Raw genomic sequence first — 17,200 nt, forward strand, 5'->3', positions numbered from 1 at the left:
CAGGGATGGCCATAGGGAGCGTGATTAGTGTGCCATATCGTACCTGCTTTAATCATGATGCTGTTTTATTAGAAAGCTTGATCGTGCACTGCTGCATTGGTTTCATATGCAGCGCAGTGCATTATTAGCGTTGGTTTTGTTTGCGTGTTCACGTGTGGCGCGCTCACGTGTGTTGTGTAGTCCAGATGTTGTGTTCGGCTACACATTCACAGCTTTAATGAACGTACAGATGCGTTTTCCTGCAGGCTCCGCATTGTTCATTCTGCCGCACGGCTGATTGCACTGACTGTTTCTGACACGCACACACATTATATGCTCTAAAAGCTCTCGTTTCGATTATTCCTCTGCCAAGAAAATGCCGGAAATTGGGCCAATTATATTGTTTGCAAAGTGTGCAACTTTTTCTCGCTCTTTGTTCGTTTAAAGGGATCAAATCCGAAACCCTTTCCCACATTTTCGCCCTGAAGTCAGTGTGTAATGTTAGTTTTACTGACATAAGATTGTGTTTTTTCCATGACCCTTTTCTGAGTAAACTTTCAGTGACCCTCTCTCCATTTCTTTATTTTATTTTCCAAACTGTAGTGAGATTTAATGTAATCATTCATTCATTTTCCTTCGGCTTAATAAGTCCCTTATTTATCACAGCAGAACGAACCGCCAACTATTCCAGCATTTTTATTGGTGTAGCTCATTTCATACACACATGCAACTTAAAGCACTTTACAAAGAAATTTTAATAAAGAGCATCAATATCAGGTAAAATATCTATATTTTAATAAACTAATACAAAAAAAAAAGTATTAGCAAAACAAACAACAAATATATATGAGCAATATCACTCGAGTAGCAGTGCGATGTGGCTGTGTGTTGGCACTAGTGGGGGGCGTTGGTTGAGGCCGAGTGCCTTAGTGTCGCACCAGTGACGATATACAGCCACATCGCACTGCAACTCGTGTGATATTGCGTTTATACAACAGTTCTACGACATAATCATGTATTTCAAAATAAAAATTAAACATTGAGAGTCTCCAAACCCTTTTGTAAGAGAAACTACTTTCTTCCACCATTCATTCACATCTGCAGCTGACGTCAGAACAGTAGAAATCGTTGCTAATTCACTAACATCACCAGAGCTGGGTAGAGAATTTAAAATCTATACTCAAGTAAAAATAACATCTTAAAAGTTACTTGACTAAAAGTAAATAAGTATCTGATGAAAAAAGTACTCAGGTTGATAGTTACTAATTACTTTTGACTTATTACTTTTCATTATATATATATATATATGTGTGTGTATGTGTGTGTGTGTATATATGTGTGTGTGTGTGTGTGTGTGTGTGTGTGTGTGTGTGTGTGTGTGTGTGTATACAGTTGAAGTCAGAATTATTCGCACTCCTGTGAATTTCTTTTTTTTTTTTTTTTTTACTTCCCAAATTATGTTTAACAGAGCCATTTTTCACAGTATTTCCTATAATATTTTTTCTTCTGGTGAAAGTCTTGTTTTATATCAGCTAAAATAAAAGCACTTTTAAACCATTTTAAGGTCAATATTATCAGCCCCTTTGAGCAATATTTCTTTTGATTTTCTTTCTTTTTTTAAATATTTCCCTAATGATGTTGAACAAATTCAGGAATTTCTCACAGTATTTCCTATAATATTTTTTTCTTCTGGAGAAAGTCTTATTTGTTTTATTTCAGCTAGAATAAAAGCAGTTCTTAATTGTTTTAAAGCCATTTTAAGGTCAATATTATTCGCCCCCTTAAGCTATATTAGTTTTGGATTGTCTCCAGAACAAACCACTGTTATACAATGACTTGCCTAATTACCTTAACTTTACCCTAATTACCCTAGTGAAGCCTTTAAATGTCACTTTAAGCTGAACACTAGTGTCTTGAAGAATATCTAGTCTAATATTATGTGCTGTCAGATAAAGTAAATCAGTTATTAGAGATGAGGTTTTAACACTATTATGCTTTGAAATGTGTTGAAGAAATCTGCTCTCCGTTAAACCGAAATTGGGGGGAGAATATACAGGAATAATTCTGACTTCAACTGTATATGGCTGCGGTGTGACGTGAAGCGCAGTGGACGGCAGTGAGCGATGAGTCTATTTTTAGCCGTCTGGAGTTCCTGATTCCAGTGTCTTTTTGGCCGATGAATGAAGGAGGAGCTGAAGCTCTGCGTGACTGTCCTCATCACGTCAGCACAGCTCAGACTCAGCACAGCTTCACCAAGGCCCTACACATCTCATAAAGCACTCACAAATATCACATTATATATATATACTACCCTTAAAAGTCATCATGGTATCAGTATGGATAAATCTGCCCGTTCTCGTTGTTGTTTTCTTTAAAGGGCACCAATTATGCAAAAATCACTTGTATAAGGGGTTTAAACACAGTTGTGAGGCATCAGTGTGTGATTATAACCAGCTTCTAATGGTAAAAAGGAATTCATTGTATTATTTGTTAGCACACTTGATAAAAGCACACTTTGATTGACATTCCCCAGTAGTATGATGTCATCAGAGGGTGTAAGCCCCGCCCACTAGGGACTATCTCTCCCTTATTAGCATATAACATACGTCTTGTTTTTGAATCTGCCACTATGCCGACACACAGGCATATGTAGCTCCGCCCACTTTTGAAAAGAGCACAATCTCATTTGAATTTAAAGCGCCAGTCATGAAAAAACACCACAATTCGGATCAGAGCCTAAACGGGTCAGTTTCAGACAGTTATAAAACATTATCAGTACATTATGTGGTATTTTGAGCTGAAACTTCACACACACACACTCTAGTGACATCAGAGACTTTGTTTACATCTTGTAAATTCACAGTCACTCCTATGAGATCGACCAATAGCAAACCACAACGGTCCAATCAGTTCTCCATGAACAGTATAAAGCCCCGCCTACATTTGTTGTTGGTGCTGTTTATTGGAGTGTGGGCGGGATCAAACGGTCACTCCTATGAGACCCACCAATAGCAAACCACAGCTGTCCAATCAGTTCTCCATGAAGAATATAAAGCCCCGCCCATATTTGTTGTTGGTGGTGTTTATTGGAGTGTGGGCGGGATCAAACGGTCACTCCTATGAGACCCACCAATAGCAAACCACAACTGTCCAATCAGTTCTCCATGAAGAATATAAAGCCCCGCCCATATTTGTTGTTGGTGCTGTTTATTGGAGTGTGGGCGGGATCAAACGGTCACTCCTATGAGACCCACCAATAGCAAACCACAACCGTCCAATCAGTTCTCCATGAAGAAAATAAAGCCCCGCCCACATTTGTTGTTGGTGGTGTTTATTGGTGTGTGGGCGGGATCAGACTGTCACTCCTATGAGATTCACCAATAGCAAACCACAACCGTCCAATCAGTTCTCCATGAAGGATATAAAGCCCCGCCTACATTTGTTGTTGGTGCTGTTTATTGGAGTGTGGGCGGGATCAAACAGTCACTCCTATGAGATCCACCAATAGCAAACCACAACCGTCCAATCAGTTCTCCATGAAGAAAATAAAGCCCCGCCCACATTTGTTGTTTTTGACTTAAAAAACAAACAAAACTTAGCATTTTTTGCCAAATTAACAAATGTTGCTATTGTTTTTTAAATGTTTTAAGAGAAGACCTGGTCACTTCATTTTATGCTACAATTCTCACTGTTTACAACCCATTTTGGCCTCAATGAGATCCTCTTTTGTTTTTATTTGAGTTTAGGTGTTGGCTAGGATTAGGGATGTAGAATAATATTGCAGACTATGTGCTTAAGTACTAACAAACAATCAATATCTAAATAATAGACAGGTAATAAGCCACTTATAGTCAGAATGTGTACCTAAATGTGTTACTGAAGTCAGATTTTTTTCAAAGACATCACTCATTCATTCAGTTTTTTTCAGTTCAGTACCATTATTAATCAGGGGTCCAGCATATGTGTTACGCAGCGGATGCTCTTCCAGCTGCATCTAAGTACTAAGAAACACCCATAAACACTCATTCACACACACATACACTACTGCCAGTTTAGTTAATCAATTCCCCTATAGCGCATGTGTTTGGACTGTGAGGGAAACCGGAGCACCCAGATGAAACCCACAGCAACACGGGGAGAACATGCAAACTCCACACAGAAACAACAACTGACCCAGCCGAGGCTTGAACCAGCGGCCTTCTTGCCGATAGAGGACAGCGCTACCCACTGTGCCACCATGCCGCCTTAAAGACATCATATATATATATATACAATAATACAGCAATATTATTATAATTTAACAGAACTTTATATAATTTATTTGCATGTATATTTATTCATTTAACATTTAAAAGAGAGGGAAGATCTACAGGGAGACGAATTAGGGGTTATAATTCATTCCACCGGCATGGAACAGAAAATGCAAAGGTTTTGGAAAGCAATAAAATGTCATATATTGCTGTGATTTAAAGCTGAATTTACTGCATCATTGGCACATTACACATCTCTCTGACACACACACACACACACACACACACATGCATACACATAAAATAATGATAATTGTTATTATTATCATTTTCATCATGATTTACAGCCACAAGACACCCACGAAAATGCCATTCAGTGTATTCAACCATAGTTTACATGTCAAACATTTGTGCTAGGCGTAATTACAGGAATCATTTGACATATTAAAAGACTCTGGATATTTCAGGATCTCAGTGCAGCCTCAAATTATAGTCAATTATTTGTCATTTTAAATATGTATACCACTATGTTTTATTCATTTCTCAGCAAGAAGCTTTTAATCAGTTTAAATATAATAGAATTCAGTATGACTTTCAGATGTTTCTTTCATATGCTGTAATAAGCACAGGCCAAATAACATTGTTTAATATTTACATAAATAGATCTATTATTCATGCATTCATTTCCTTTGCAGCTTAGTCCCTTTATTAATCAGGGGTTGCCACAGCGGAATGAACCGCCAACTTATCCAGCATATGCTTTACACAGTGGATGCCCTTCCAGCAGCAACCCAACACTAGGAAACACCCATACACTCTTACATTCACACTCATACTCTACAGACAATTTAACTCAACCGATTCCACGATAGCGCATGTCTTTGGACTGTGAGGGAAACCGGAGCACCCGAAGGAAACCCACGCCAACACCAGGAGAACATGCAAACTCCACATAGAAATGCCAACTGGACCAGCCGAGGCTTGAACCAGCGACCTTTTTGCTGTGAGGAGATAGGACTACCCGCTGCACCACCGTGACGTCCCCAAAAATGAAATATTCCATACATATTTGGACATTTTATTTAACCATTTATTCATGTAAAACAAAGTAGTACTTGCGTTTAAAATACTTCCTACCAACTTTTATTGTACAATAGTAGTTTTGATATGTCACCTGAATGCTTATTCTTTCTCTCTCCTTATGTGAAGTAAAGAAATATAACAGTACATTTAACAGTAAAACAGTACCATGTGACAGTAACATATCCCATAATGTAAAGTTAAAATATGACAGTAAATATAACAGTAAAAAGCAGAACTATTGTAACGCCGGGGAGTGACACCAACAACAGAAGTTTGGATCCACGTGCAGGTTTATTGGAATTGTCAGGCAAGCAGTGGTCAATACCGGCAAACAGATGTATGAGGGCAATCCAGAGTCAAAGTCTAGGGATGGCTGACGTGAAACTGACGTTTCGACACAGTGTCGAGATCCCGAAGCACAAGTGTTTCGAAACACTGTACCGAAGCATGATCCGAAACACCCAGGTCACGTGACTAAAGTGTTTCGAAACACTTGGTCACGTGACAAAAGCGATTCAAAGCATCGATCATTTCAGAAGCGTTTCATGACCCGGAGAATCTGCATTTCACTGGCCATGATCATTATTAAGTCTCCGTCTTGTATGGCCTAGTGGACCGTGCGTGTGCACTATTGTACTGTATTTCAAATTTATTGTGGGTTCGAATCTCGACTATTACAAATACTCCAAAATCATGATTTTATGTATTTTAATCATGTTACTGTTTTATGGTGTAGATAGGATACAGCTGCGGATACACCATCAATTTAGCATCATTTTTGTAACACTGTAAAACAATAATTCATATTTTTACAGTACTTTGATGGGTTTAGGTTTTGGATAGACGTTAATAAAATACAATGGGAAATTTAATTAATAATATAAATAATTATTGTTAACTTCTGGCCACAACTGTATCTGATCTAGTAACAACCCTGTTATATGAACAAAATACAAATTTATTTGTAAATGTTTATTCGTATGTCAGAGCAATGTTGGAACAAAACGATACAAGAACAAAGCATTACCAACTGGTAGTAAATCATTTCAATACTTATGAGAATCTGGATTCGATACCATTATTCCCGCATGACAGTCACGTACTCTAACCGCTCGACTAAACCATCTGATGATTCAAGGCTACAAAGTGGGGTTTCATACATCAATGTGCTTAACTGTTCTTTGCTGAAGCTGTTTCAGTGAAATACAGATAAAATGACCACTAGGTGTCACCGTAGAGTGGTGTTTCGAAACGTTTCGAAGCTTCGACACATTTGCTTCGATAGTTTCAGTGTTTCACGAAGCCTCGCTTTGCCCACCACTATCAAAGTCAAAACAACAGGCAGTTGGTCAGAGGCAGGCAGCAAACAGCATTAAATAAATAAACAAGGCAAAGGATCAAAAACACGACAAAGACAGACAAAGGAAACGCATTGTAATGTCACTAACAGTAAACAAGACTCGGCAACATGTGTGTGGAACAAAGGGGTATAAATAGTCCAAACAATCATTGTGTGAGTAGCTTCAGCTGTGAGAGTGCAATCAGTGTTGATCTGGAACCGGTTGTGTGTGTGTGTGGCATGACTGGGTGTTGTAGTCAATAACATGGCAGATATGTAGTTCAATGAGTGTGAGTGTTTGTGTGTGAATGTTTACCAGCGACATCTGGTGGTTGTTCGCTAGTGAACATGACAACTATATAGTCTTTATTATATATTCTATACTACATTATATAGTCATTTATACCACAGGGCTGTTAAATGCTTGACTGTGATTTGGTAAAGAGATGGAAACAGTGTTGGGTGTTGATTTAAGATTAGGAGGACATGCTACATAACATAAGTCCATAAAATTATGAATTAATTTCATGTTGACTTCAATTTAGGGCTGAACAACATATCATTTGAGCACGGATTTTGCAATGTGTGTATCCACAATAGTTACAGCGCAGGATTAGATTATTTATTAAAGTTTAAAAGAAATATTACTATATGCAGTAGGTAGTGCTGTCGCCTCACAGCAAGAGGGTCGCTGGTTCGAACCTCGGCTCAGTTGGCGTTTCTGTGTGGAGTTTGATGTTCTCTCTGCCTCCGCTTGGGTTTCTTCCGGGTGTTCCAGTTTCCCCCACAGTCCAAAGACATGCGGTACAGGTGGAATTGGGTAGGCTAAATTGTCCGTAGTGTGTGAGTGTGTGTGTGGATGTTTCCCAGAGATGGGTTGCGGCTGGAAGGGCATCTGCTGCGTAAAAAAAGCTTGCTGGATAAGTTGGCGGTTCATTCCGCCAACATATTTAATAAAGGGACAAAGCCGACAAGAAATGTATTATTGTTTAAAATAATTTATACAATGATGAGCATGTTATGTTATGTTTGATTGTTCAATATTTGTATCTGAAAATACAAAATGTTAGATTGTATTTTTTTAATACAGTACAATATACAGTGTATCTGGAGAGTGTTGATGGTGCTTCACTTTTTTCACATGTTTTTCATATGTTACAGCCTTAAATTGATTGATTTCCTCAACATTCCACACACAATCCCCCATCATGACAATGTGAACAAAGAGTTTTTGAATTGTTGCAAATTTATTACAAATAAAAAGCTGTAAAATCACATGTACATCAGTATTCACAGCCTTTGCTCAATGCTTTGTAGATGCACCTTTGGCAGCGATTACAGCCTCAAGTCTTTTTGAATATGATGCCACAAGCTCTGCACACCTGTCTTTGGGAATTTTCCATTCTTCTTTGCAGTATCTCTCAAGCTCTATCAGGTTGGATGGGAGGCGACTGTGTCCAGCCATTTTCAGATCTCTCCAGTGATGTTCAATATGATTTAGGTCTGGGCTCTGGCTGGGCCACTCAAGGAGATTCACCGAGTTGTTGTGAAGCCGCTCCATTGATATTTTGGCGGTGTGCTTTGGGTCGTTGTCCTGCTGGAAGATGAACCGTCACCACAGTCAAGAGCACTATTGTGCAGGTCTTCATTCAGGATGTCTCTGTACATCGCTGCATTCATCTTTCCCTCTATCCTGACTAGTCTTCCAGTTCCTGCTGCTGAAACACATCCCCACAGCATGACGCTGCCTCCACCGTGCTTCACTGTAGGGATGCTGTTAGCCTGCTGATGAGCGCTGCCTGCTTTCCTCCAAACGTAACGCCTGGCGTTCACTCCAAACAGTTCAGTTTGAGTCTCATCAGAGCAGAGAGTTTAGTTTCTGATGCTCTGAGAGTCCTTCAGATGGCAAACTCCAGGCGGGGAGTGTCTTGCGTCTGGCCCCTCTACCATACAGATGCCTGATTGGTGGATTGCTGCACAGATGGTTGTCCTTCTGTAAGGTTCTCCTCTCTCCACAGAAGAAGGCTGGAGCTCAGACAGAGTGACCATCGGGTTATTAATCACCTCCCTGACTAAAGCCGTTCTCCCCCGATCACTCGCTCAGATTCTAGGAAGAGTCCTGGTGGTTAAACATCTCCCACTTACGGATGATGGAGGCCGCTGTGCTCATTGGAACTTTCAGAGCAGCAGAAATGTTTCTGTAAGCTTCCCCAGCCTTGTGCCTCCAGACAATCCTGTCTCGGAGGTCTACAGACAATTCCTTTGTCTTCATGCTTGGTTTGTGCTTTGACATGCACTGTCAACCCTGGGCCCTTATATAGACAGGTGTAGCCTTTTCAGATCATGTCAAATAAGCTGAACTGACCACAGGTGATCTCCAATGAAGCTGCTGAAACATCTCACGAATGTCCAGTGGAAACAGAATGTACCTGAGCTCAGTGTAGAGCTTCAGCCAATGTGATTTTACAGCTTTTTATTTTTAATAAATGTGCAACAATTTCAAAAACTCTATTTTCACATTTTCACATTATGGGGGATTGTGTGTAGAATGTTGAGGAAATCAATTTAATCCATTTTGGAATAAGGCTGTAATATAAACAAATGTGGCAAAAGTGAAGCGCCATCAATACTTCCCAGATGCACTGTATGTGTTTGCAGAATTATATGTAAATCTTAGTGTAAAATATACAGTAATTTCTACAATGTATCTTTTGCAATACAGTAACACACTGCATAACTGTCCTACAGTAAAATACAGTTCATATTACAGTTAAATACTGTCATTTCCAAAAATCGTTAATGTTTTGTAAAGCCTCCAGATCACCATGTGCATCTCCCCGGCCATCAGACAGAATGAAAGTTAGACTGTTTCTGTGTGTTTTCGGACAGCTGAGGCAGATCCGTCTCTCAGGACAGGCAGGAGTGCAGCTGGTCATGAAGTCACACGCGGTAAACTCCGTATAAAGGTGGAGGATTTTTCACAGTCGACAGAAGATGATGCTCTTTTTTTTTTAATTAGGCTTATTTTTAGCCTCAGTCTGACGGCAGGTATCGGCTCGTGTTTAGAGGAACGTCCCCGGGCAGATGAGCAGATGTTCTGAAATGGCATTATTACGCTTGTGATATGAATCGGCGAGACTACTGAGTGTGTGTGTGTGTTAATGACATGTATGCGAGACAAATGAGCCCGTAATCTCTCAAGAGCTCCACATTCATTATCTTCCGTGCGCTTTTGATTTCTTAATTTGCCGGATTAACAAAGCGGAGATGCGTTAAGGGTGTGCGATCCTCACAATGACATTATCTCATGTGTCTTTTGGGATGTTTTTTAATAATAATGCATATTTTACAGAGTGTGTGTGTGTGTGTGTTTCTCTTGCTGGATTAGCTCTGTCATGAATAAGTAAGTGTGACATTGTGTACGCCTGTCTTTAAGGATGAATAATTGAATCGCTGGCTCACATGATTCGTTCAGAAACAGGTTCATTCAGGAAGAGAACACCGCAGTGCTGTTCTGGGACACACACATGTTCTGCTCAAGGCTTTTATTAAAACTGTTTTCATTGGTGTCTGAAGTGTAGCTCATTCATTTATTTTATTTTTGGCTTAGTCCTTATATTAATCAGGGGATGAACCGCCAACTTATCCAGCATATGTTTTACGCAGCGGATGCCCTTCCAGCTGCAACCCATCACTGGGAAACACCCACACACACTCATTTAAAGTGCTACTCATTAAATATAAATGTCTTCTTTGTTGGACGATTGTATTAGGATCACGTTACGTTTTGAGCTCATGCTAATATTCAGGATGACAACGTTTGCTTGTGTGATTTACCCCAACGTTTTGGGATGTTCCATTTTGGGTGGAAATGAAAATCAGGTTGACGCCAAAACCCAATGTCACACCGACGTTAGTGTTCAACTGTCGGACAGACATTCGATTTTTGGTCACTTTCTAACACAACCTAAATCCAATCAAATATCAACGCCTGATGTTGCAGCTTGACGTTGTGTGGACGTTACCACTATGACGTCTATCAGACGTTGAATTTTGGTTGCCATACCTGATAAATAAATGTCAGTATTTGACATCAATATGACGATGGTTTAAGATGTTGGCTCGACATTGGATTTCGTCACTTTCCAACACAACCTAAAATCAACGTTATCTGACTCGTTATTGGACATCAAAGTCCTTAGAAACTGGCTAGACATTGAATTTTGGTCACCTGACATCACAACCTAAATTTAACCTAATAGTAACATCTTGTGCAGGGCCTACAGGGGGCGCTCAACCTGCAGTCTGTATGGGTCCTAACGCCCCAGTATAGTGAATGGGACTCTATATTGCTCAGGTCGTTAAAAATCCCAGGATGTTCTTCGATAACCCCGAAATCGTGACCAAAATTGCCCGCTGGCCTTTGTTCATCATCGCCTCCTAATCATCCCCATATCATAATTGTCGTGGTCTGGCGCAATATGGCTTGGTCATCCAGGTGGATGCTGCACACTGGTGGTGGATGAGGAGATTCCCCCATTGTGTAAAGTACTTTGAATGTCTAGAACAGGGGTGGCGAACCTGTTTGGCATGATGAGCCAAAAAAAAAACTTTATCACTGCAAAGAGCCACACAACAGATGTGCAAACAACAGTATATCTGTCACAATAACTTATACACCTAATTATATAACGCAATAGTTTTCATGTATTTAAATTAGCCTACCTCATTTTACTTGACTCAGTGGGACACCTGACATTCCTTGGTTTCCACAATCTTTTTCAGGTCTGGCTCGTATTCAGTTGTGGCTACTCGTAGTAACTCTTTCACATGTGTGTCAGTAAGAACAGAGCGATGCTTTGATTTCACTAGTTTCAGTGTAAAATCCCATTCAGATAAAATTGTTCTGCCCTCATCTTCGTATTTACGCTTAGCTGTACGCTTTCCTGACTCTGCCATGACGAATGATATTAACGAACTGCACGTCACTCGTGTTGCGCCCCAATCAAACGGGGCTTCAGTGTCAACCCTTGACTGAAGGCGTGTCTGAATGGAAGCGTCAGAAAATAAAATTCAGTCAGCAATAGGCCACTTTCTAGCAGGTGTATTTGCATACAGCGATCTGATTGGCTAACGCGTCCGTAAGCGCTTGAAAAGTTGAGCTACTCCCAGCTTCTGCAGCGAGCAACGTGAAGCCCCGTGTGAATGGGGCATTAGTCAATTGGTTATTATATGTTAAATCGCGCAAGAGGTTGAGCCGCACAAAAGCAGAAAGAGACGCAGAAGCCCCGTGTGAATGGGGCGTTAGTCAATTGGTTAATGTATGTTAAATCGCGCGAGAGGTTGAGCCGCACAAGAGCAGTAAAAGAGCCGCAAGCGGCTCGCGAGCCGCGGGTTCGCCACCCCTGGTCTAGAAAAACCCAATATGAATGTAAGGAATCATTATTATTATTATTATTATTATGATTATTATTATTATTATCCAACTATAATTCCCCTCTGATTTTGGGAATAGTTTACAGTTACTGTTGGGTTTAGGAGTAGGGAATTTGTATTGATTACATTTTCGAACAAAAATGGTGTTCCAGGATCAACATAGATGTTAATCCAGGATCATCGCATCGTACTTGGCGAAATCATGACATGCTCTAGTAATACATAAAAAGTTTACCGTTAAATACGGTATGTCGTAAACTCAAATCACAAATGTGCGACATTACATTTTCAGCAAACTGTTCTAACAATCTTATTGAAGTATGTTGCACATTTCTTTTTCCTGCTTTTCTTTGTGTGTAGTTTGCGTACTGTACACTCAGACGGTGGCCAACAGAGAGTGGCGAGAGGTAACGTATTGTCTGAATGAGCGTTTTCAGAGCTGTATTTTCATTCGTGCTGCTCACATGATGAGTGTTTGGTTGTTTAGTTTGGCAGGACAGAAGTCATCGATAACACGCTGAATCCAGACTTTGTGCACAAATTCATCCTGGATTACTTCTTTGAAGAGAGGCAGAATTTACGCTTTGATCTGTGAGTATCATCTGCACGCTAATGTGTTTGTTTTGGGGATTATGAAAAAGGTCTGATATAATAAAACAAATTATCATATAAAAATATTAAAAACATGAAACAAACGCAACCCAGACTCAATCTGAAAATGTAGCCCTATATACATATCTGGAGATCACGTATTATGTAGCCAGAGGTATAAACGGCTGCATTTTGTCTTTAAAACAAATGCTACAGGGCGGTATGAGACCGTTTCTTCTCCGAGCGAAGTTGTGAGAAGCAGAAAGCAGGTAAGACAAAAACAAAAGCCAAAAAAATTAAATAAACAAGTAAATAACAGAGTGAGAACATGGTAATATCTGAAAACGTGCTAAAAATCAGGCAGATTGCTTTTGAAAACACTATCGGTTGGGTTTAGCGAAGTGGGTGGGTCAATCGTTTTTTTGAAGACAATATCGGTTGGGTTAAGGGAAGTGGGTGGATCAATTGTGCTTTTGAAAACACTATTGGTTGGGTTTAAGGAAGAGGGTGAGCAGGTCAGTCGTGCTTTTGAAGACACTATCGGTTGGGTTAAGGACAGAGGGTGGGCAGGTCAATCGTGATTTTGAAGACACTATCGGTTGGGTTTAAGGAAGTGGGTGGGTCAATTGTGCTTTTGAAGACACTATGGGTTGGGTTTAAGGATAAGGGTGGGCAGGTCAATCATGCTTTTGAAGACACTATCGGTTGGGTTTAGGGAAAAGGGTAGGTCAATCTGTGCTTTTGAAGACACTATCAGTTGGGTTTAGGGAAAAGGGTAGGTCAATCGGTGCTTTTGAAGACACTATCAGTTATGTTTAAGGAAAGAGGAGGATGGGTCAGTCAGTCACTCATCAGCGCTCTCTGCTGGATTTACACGAGAAAAGCAGGTGCGAATTGACAGATACATGGCTCTCTTCCGAAATGTATATAGTGCTGTTTTCAGAATGAGCCTGGGTTGAACAAATGCATCAAAAAGTTTACTTGACTCTTCATCTTCACTTTAAAATATAGAGAGAGCATACTTTTCACTCAAAAATATATGAATTTTCAAATTGAAACATTATGAAGCAGAGGGACTCAAATATGCTGTTATGGTTGAACAAACTCCAATACACTTTTTTACACTTCACAAAAAATAATCTTTACATTCTTAATACACTTTATTTTGACTCTGCGTCACACAAAAGAAGAAAAATGTTCATTTTTAAACCCGTCTATCATAACATAGTGGTGTATGAGATCAGTGTCTGTTCGTTTGTTTTCTAAAAAAATAATCCATGCAGTTTAAAATCTGTCATTTTATGTGTCAATAATTAAAAACAGCGCACCTATTTACATATTTGATGAACTCCATCTTCAATTAGACATTTTCATGAAGTGCCGTTTTCCCAAGAAACATAGGAGACCTTTTAATGCAGTTGTGTATGATTTCACTCTCTCATACACACACACACACACACACACACACACACACACAGCCTGCAGGGTTTTGGCTTGCTTCCGCTCAGTGAAGCACATTTTATGCAGCAGTATCCCAGAAATTACATTTATGCATTATTCACCTCCGTCACACACACACACACACACATGCGCACGGTCAAACAAACACTGCATATCCTCCATTAGGGCATCCACACAGCTCCATACGTACAGTACATCACTATTACAAATCACCTGGAAACACACGCACACATTATACATGAGTGTTTAACGTCTACACATGGGCTGAATAGAACATCAATTACGTGTGTGTGTGTGTGTGGCTGGATGTGCAATCATCTCCCTGTCCTGATATCATTGTATTCAGGATGTGACATTTTGATGGATATGTCACATCCATCAGTGTGTTTGCTTGTATATATGTGTGTGTGTGTGTGTATGTGTGTGTGTGTGTGTGTGTGTGTGTTTTCACCTGACAGTTTTAGACCTGGTCCCGAGCTCTGGCTCTCCGTATATATAAATACTAACTTGAGAATCCTCTCTCTTCTGTTTGGTAACCATGGAGATTTCTAGTAGAAATTGTCAGATCTCCTTTTTTTGAGGGGAGATATGCTAATACTGCTCTAAAATGAATTACTATTTTTACCAAGTGGATGAAAAAAACATCGGAAAAAGTCCCTAGACCTACATCAGTGGAGAAACACGAGCCGTTATATGAAGACCTCAGTGGTTTTAGCAGGCAGCAATTACGCAGAGCACTAAGGAAACCATCCAGAATCCTTTACAACAATTAAGCAAAAATCCAAAAAGCCATTTAAAATCACTCGAAAACCATAAAGACTATATAGAAGACAATTACAACCACACGACAACATTCTAGCAAACAACTAGAAACCCTTTGCAACCATCTAGCAATGTCCTCGCAACTACCCAGAACAGATGTGCAGTATTCTAGCAACCATCTATAATCCCATCACAACCATTTAACAACATCTAAGCAATCTTGTAGAACAGCTTAGCAATCTTCATCCAACACCTTAACAACCATAAGAATTTAATTAATAATAATTTAAGAAATGCCCACCCACCATCTATTATTATTTGTGACCATCTAGCAACATCCTAGCAAAGTCTTAGCAACCATCTAGATCCCATCTTCAACCATCCAGGACTAACCTAAGAACCATCTAGAATCTTATTGCAACCATTAATTAACATCCTAGCGACCACATAGGACCTGTTTACATATTTCCATATAGCAAAAGCCTGGCAACCATCTAAAACCCCTTTGGCAGCAACCTAACAACCATCTATTATCTCAAAGCAGTTTTTTAGCAATTTACTAGCAACCGTCAAGAACCCCTGTGCAACCATTAATCAACATCCTATCAACCATATAGCACCTGTTTACAATAGTGTTGCAAAATCCTTTCTAGAACCATTTATAACCATTTAGCAACGTCCAACAACTATCTACAACCCCTTCACAGACATTAAGAAACAACCTGACAACCATTGATAATCAGAAAGAAGTCATTTAGCAACATCCTAGCAACCATCTTAAACCGAATCACAACATTCAAGCAACATTCTAGTAGAAACCATATAGAACTTGTTCACAATCATCTAGCGAAATCCTAGCAACCATCTAGAATTATTTGTGTGCATCTAGCAACATGCTAGCAACAATCTACCAAATCTCAACAACCATCTAGATCCTCTCTTCAACCATCCAGTAATAAACTAAGAACCATCTCGAATCTGCCCGCAACCATTAATCAACACCCTAGCGACCAGATAGAACCTGTTTGCATATTTACCTATAGCAAAAGCCTAGCAACCATCCAGAACCGCTTTTGCAGCAATTTAGCAGCCACTCAACAGCCATTTATAATCGCAATGCAGTCATTTAGCAATGCCCTAGCAACCATCAAGAACCCCACTGCAACCATTAAACAACATCCTAGCAACCACATAGAACCTGTGTACAATAATTTAGTAAAAGCCTAGCAACCATCTAGATTTTAGAACCCCTTTTCAGTCATTTATCAGCAACCTAACAACCATCTGTATTCCCAAAGTAGTCATTTAGCAATGTGCTAGCATCCATTCAGAATCCCACTGCAACCATTAATCAACATCCAAGCAACCATATAGAACCTGTTTTCAATAATTTAGTAAAAGCCTAGCAACCATCTAGATTCCACAACCCCTTTTCAGCCATTTATCAGCAACCTAACAACCATCTATAATTGCAAAGAAGTAATTTAGCAATGCCCTAGCAACCATCCATAACTGCGACCATTAATCAGCATTCTAGCAACCAGATAAAACTTGTTTACAATCATTTAGTAAAAGCCTAGCAACCATCTAGAATCTGCAAAGCCTTTCAGCCATTTAGCAGCAACCTAACAACCATCTATAATAGCAAACCAGTCATTTAGCAACATCCTAGCAACCATCTTAGACTCATTCGCATCAATCGTCTGCATGACTAATATAATGTTGATGTTGTTTTCGTGTGTTTACATAAATTTATACGAGCACTGTAATTACAAAGTATAGTTTCATGGCAACTGGCAACCACAGGAGGCTAATATATATGCTTTTCTGTTGACATTAGTACAGAGCAGTGCACTGCGCTTTTTACAACCCGGGCTCATTGTGGAAACGTAGCCCCGCGGACGTTTCTGCGGACCGCGATTTACGTCCCGGGAGGTACGTATTCGAGCGTTTTTTTGTTTTCGCGGATCCGAACGCCTCCCGTTCTCGCGCGAAAAGCCGCCGGATCGAAAAAAAAAAAAAAAAAGCAAAAGCCCTCGTCTTCGATTTCAACCGCGTTTTCGGATCCCGCCGCGTTCTCGCCCTTATTTTCCGGATTCCGTTTTTCGTCTTACCTGATTTCCGGAACCCGCTGTTCCCCGGACTAGATCCCGGTCGTCGTCCACCGCGGCCGGCTCCGGCTCCTCCTCCTCCGGGGCTTCCGCTCTGCCGACGCAACGCTATGAGCTAGGCGGACAAACTGATTGCGTCGGGAAAGCCCTCCACTCGGAGGCGAGCTGTCGGCCGGCGAGCGCGAAGA

The 17,200-nt window shown here is 40.2% G+C and overlaps 1 protein-coding gene across 5 annotated transcripts in view; it reads left to right on the top strand.

Moving 5' to 3' along the window:
• Positions 1–17,200, top strand: part of cpne8 (copine VIII) — a 100,267-nt gene that overhangs the window by 26,870 nt on the left and 56,197 nt on the right. For 4 of the 5 annotated variants that reach the window (XR_012400539.1, XM_002666955.6, XM_068217581.2 and 1 more), the window contains 2 exons: positions 12,448–12,494; positions 12,575–12,678. The exons of the other annotated variant lie outside the window; for it this stretch is intronic. Coding sequence is in view for 2 of the 4 variants with exons in the window: in XM_002666955.6 (XP_002667001.1) it covers positions 12,448–12,494; positions 12,575–12,678 (151 nt within the window). In the remaining 2 variants the exon portion in view is untranslated. The remainder of the gene's footprint in view (positions 1–12,447; positions 12,495–12,574; positions 12,679–17,200) is intronic. 5 annotated transcript variants of the gene reach the window in all.

The sequence above is a fragment of the Danio rerio genome, chromosome 25 (genome assembly GCF_049306965.1).
Source record: "Danio rerio strain Tuebingen ecotype United States chromosome 25, GRCz12tu, whole genome shotgun sequence".
Lineage (NCBI taxonomy): Eukaryota > Metazoa > Chordata > Actinopteri > Cypriniformes > Danionidae > Danio > Danio rerio.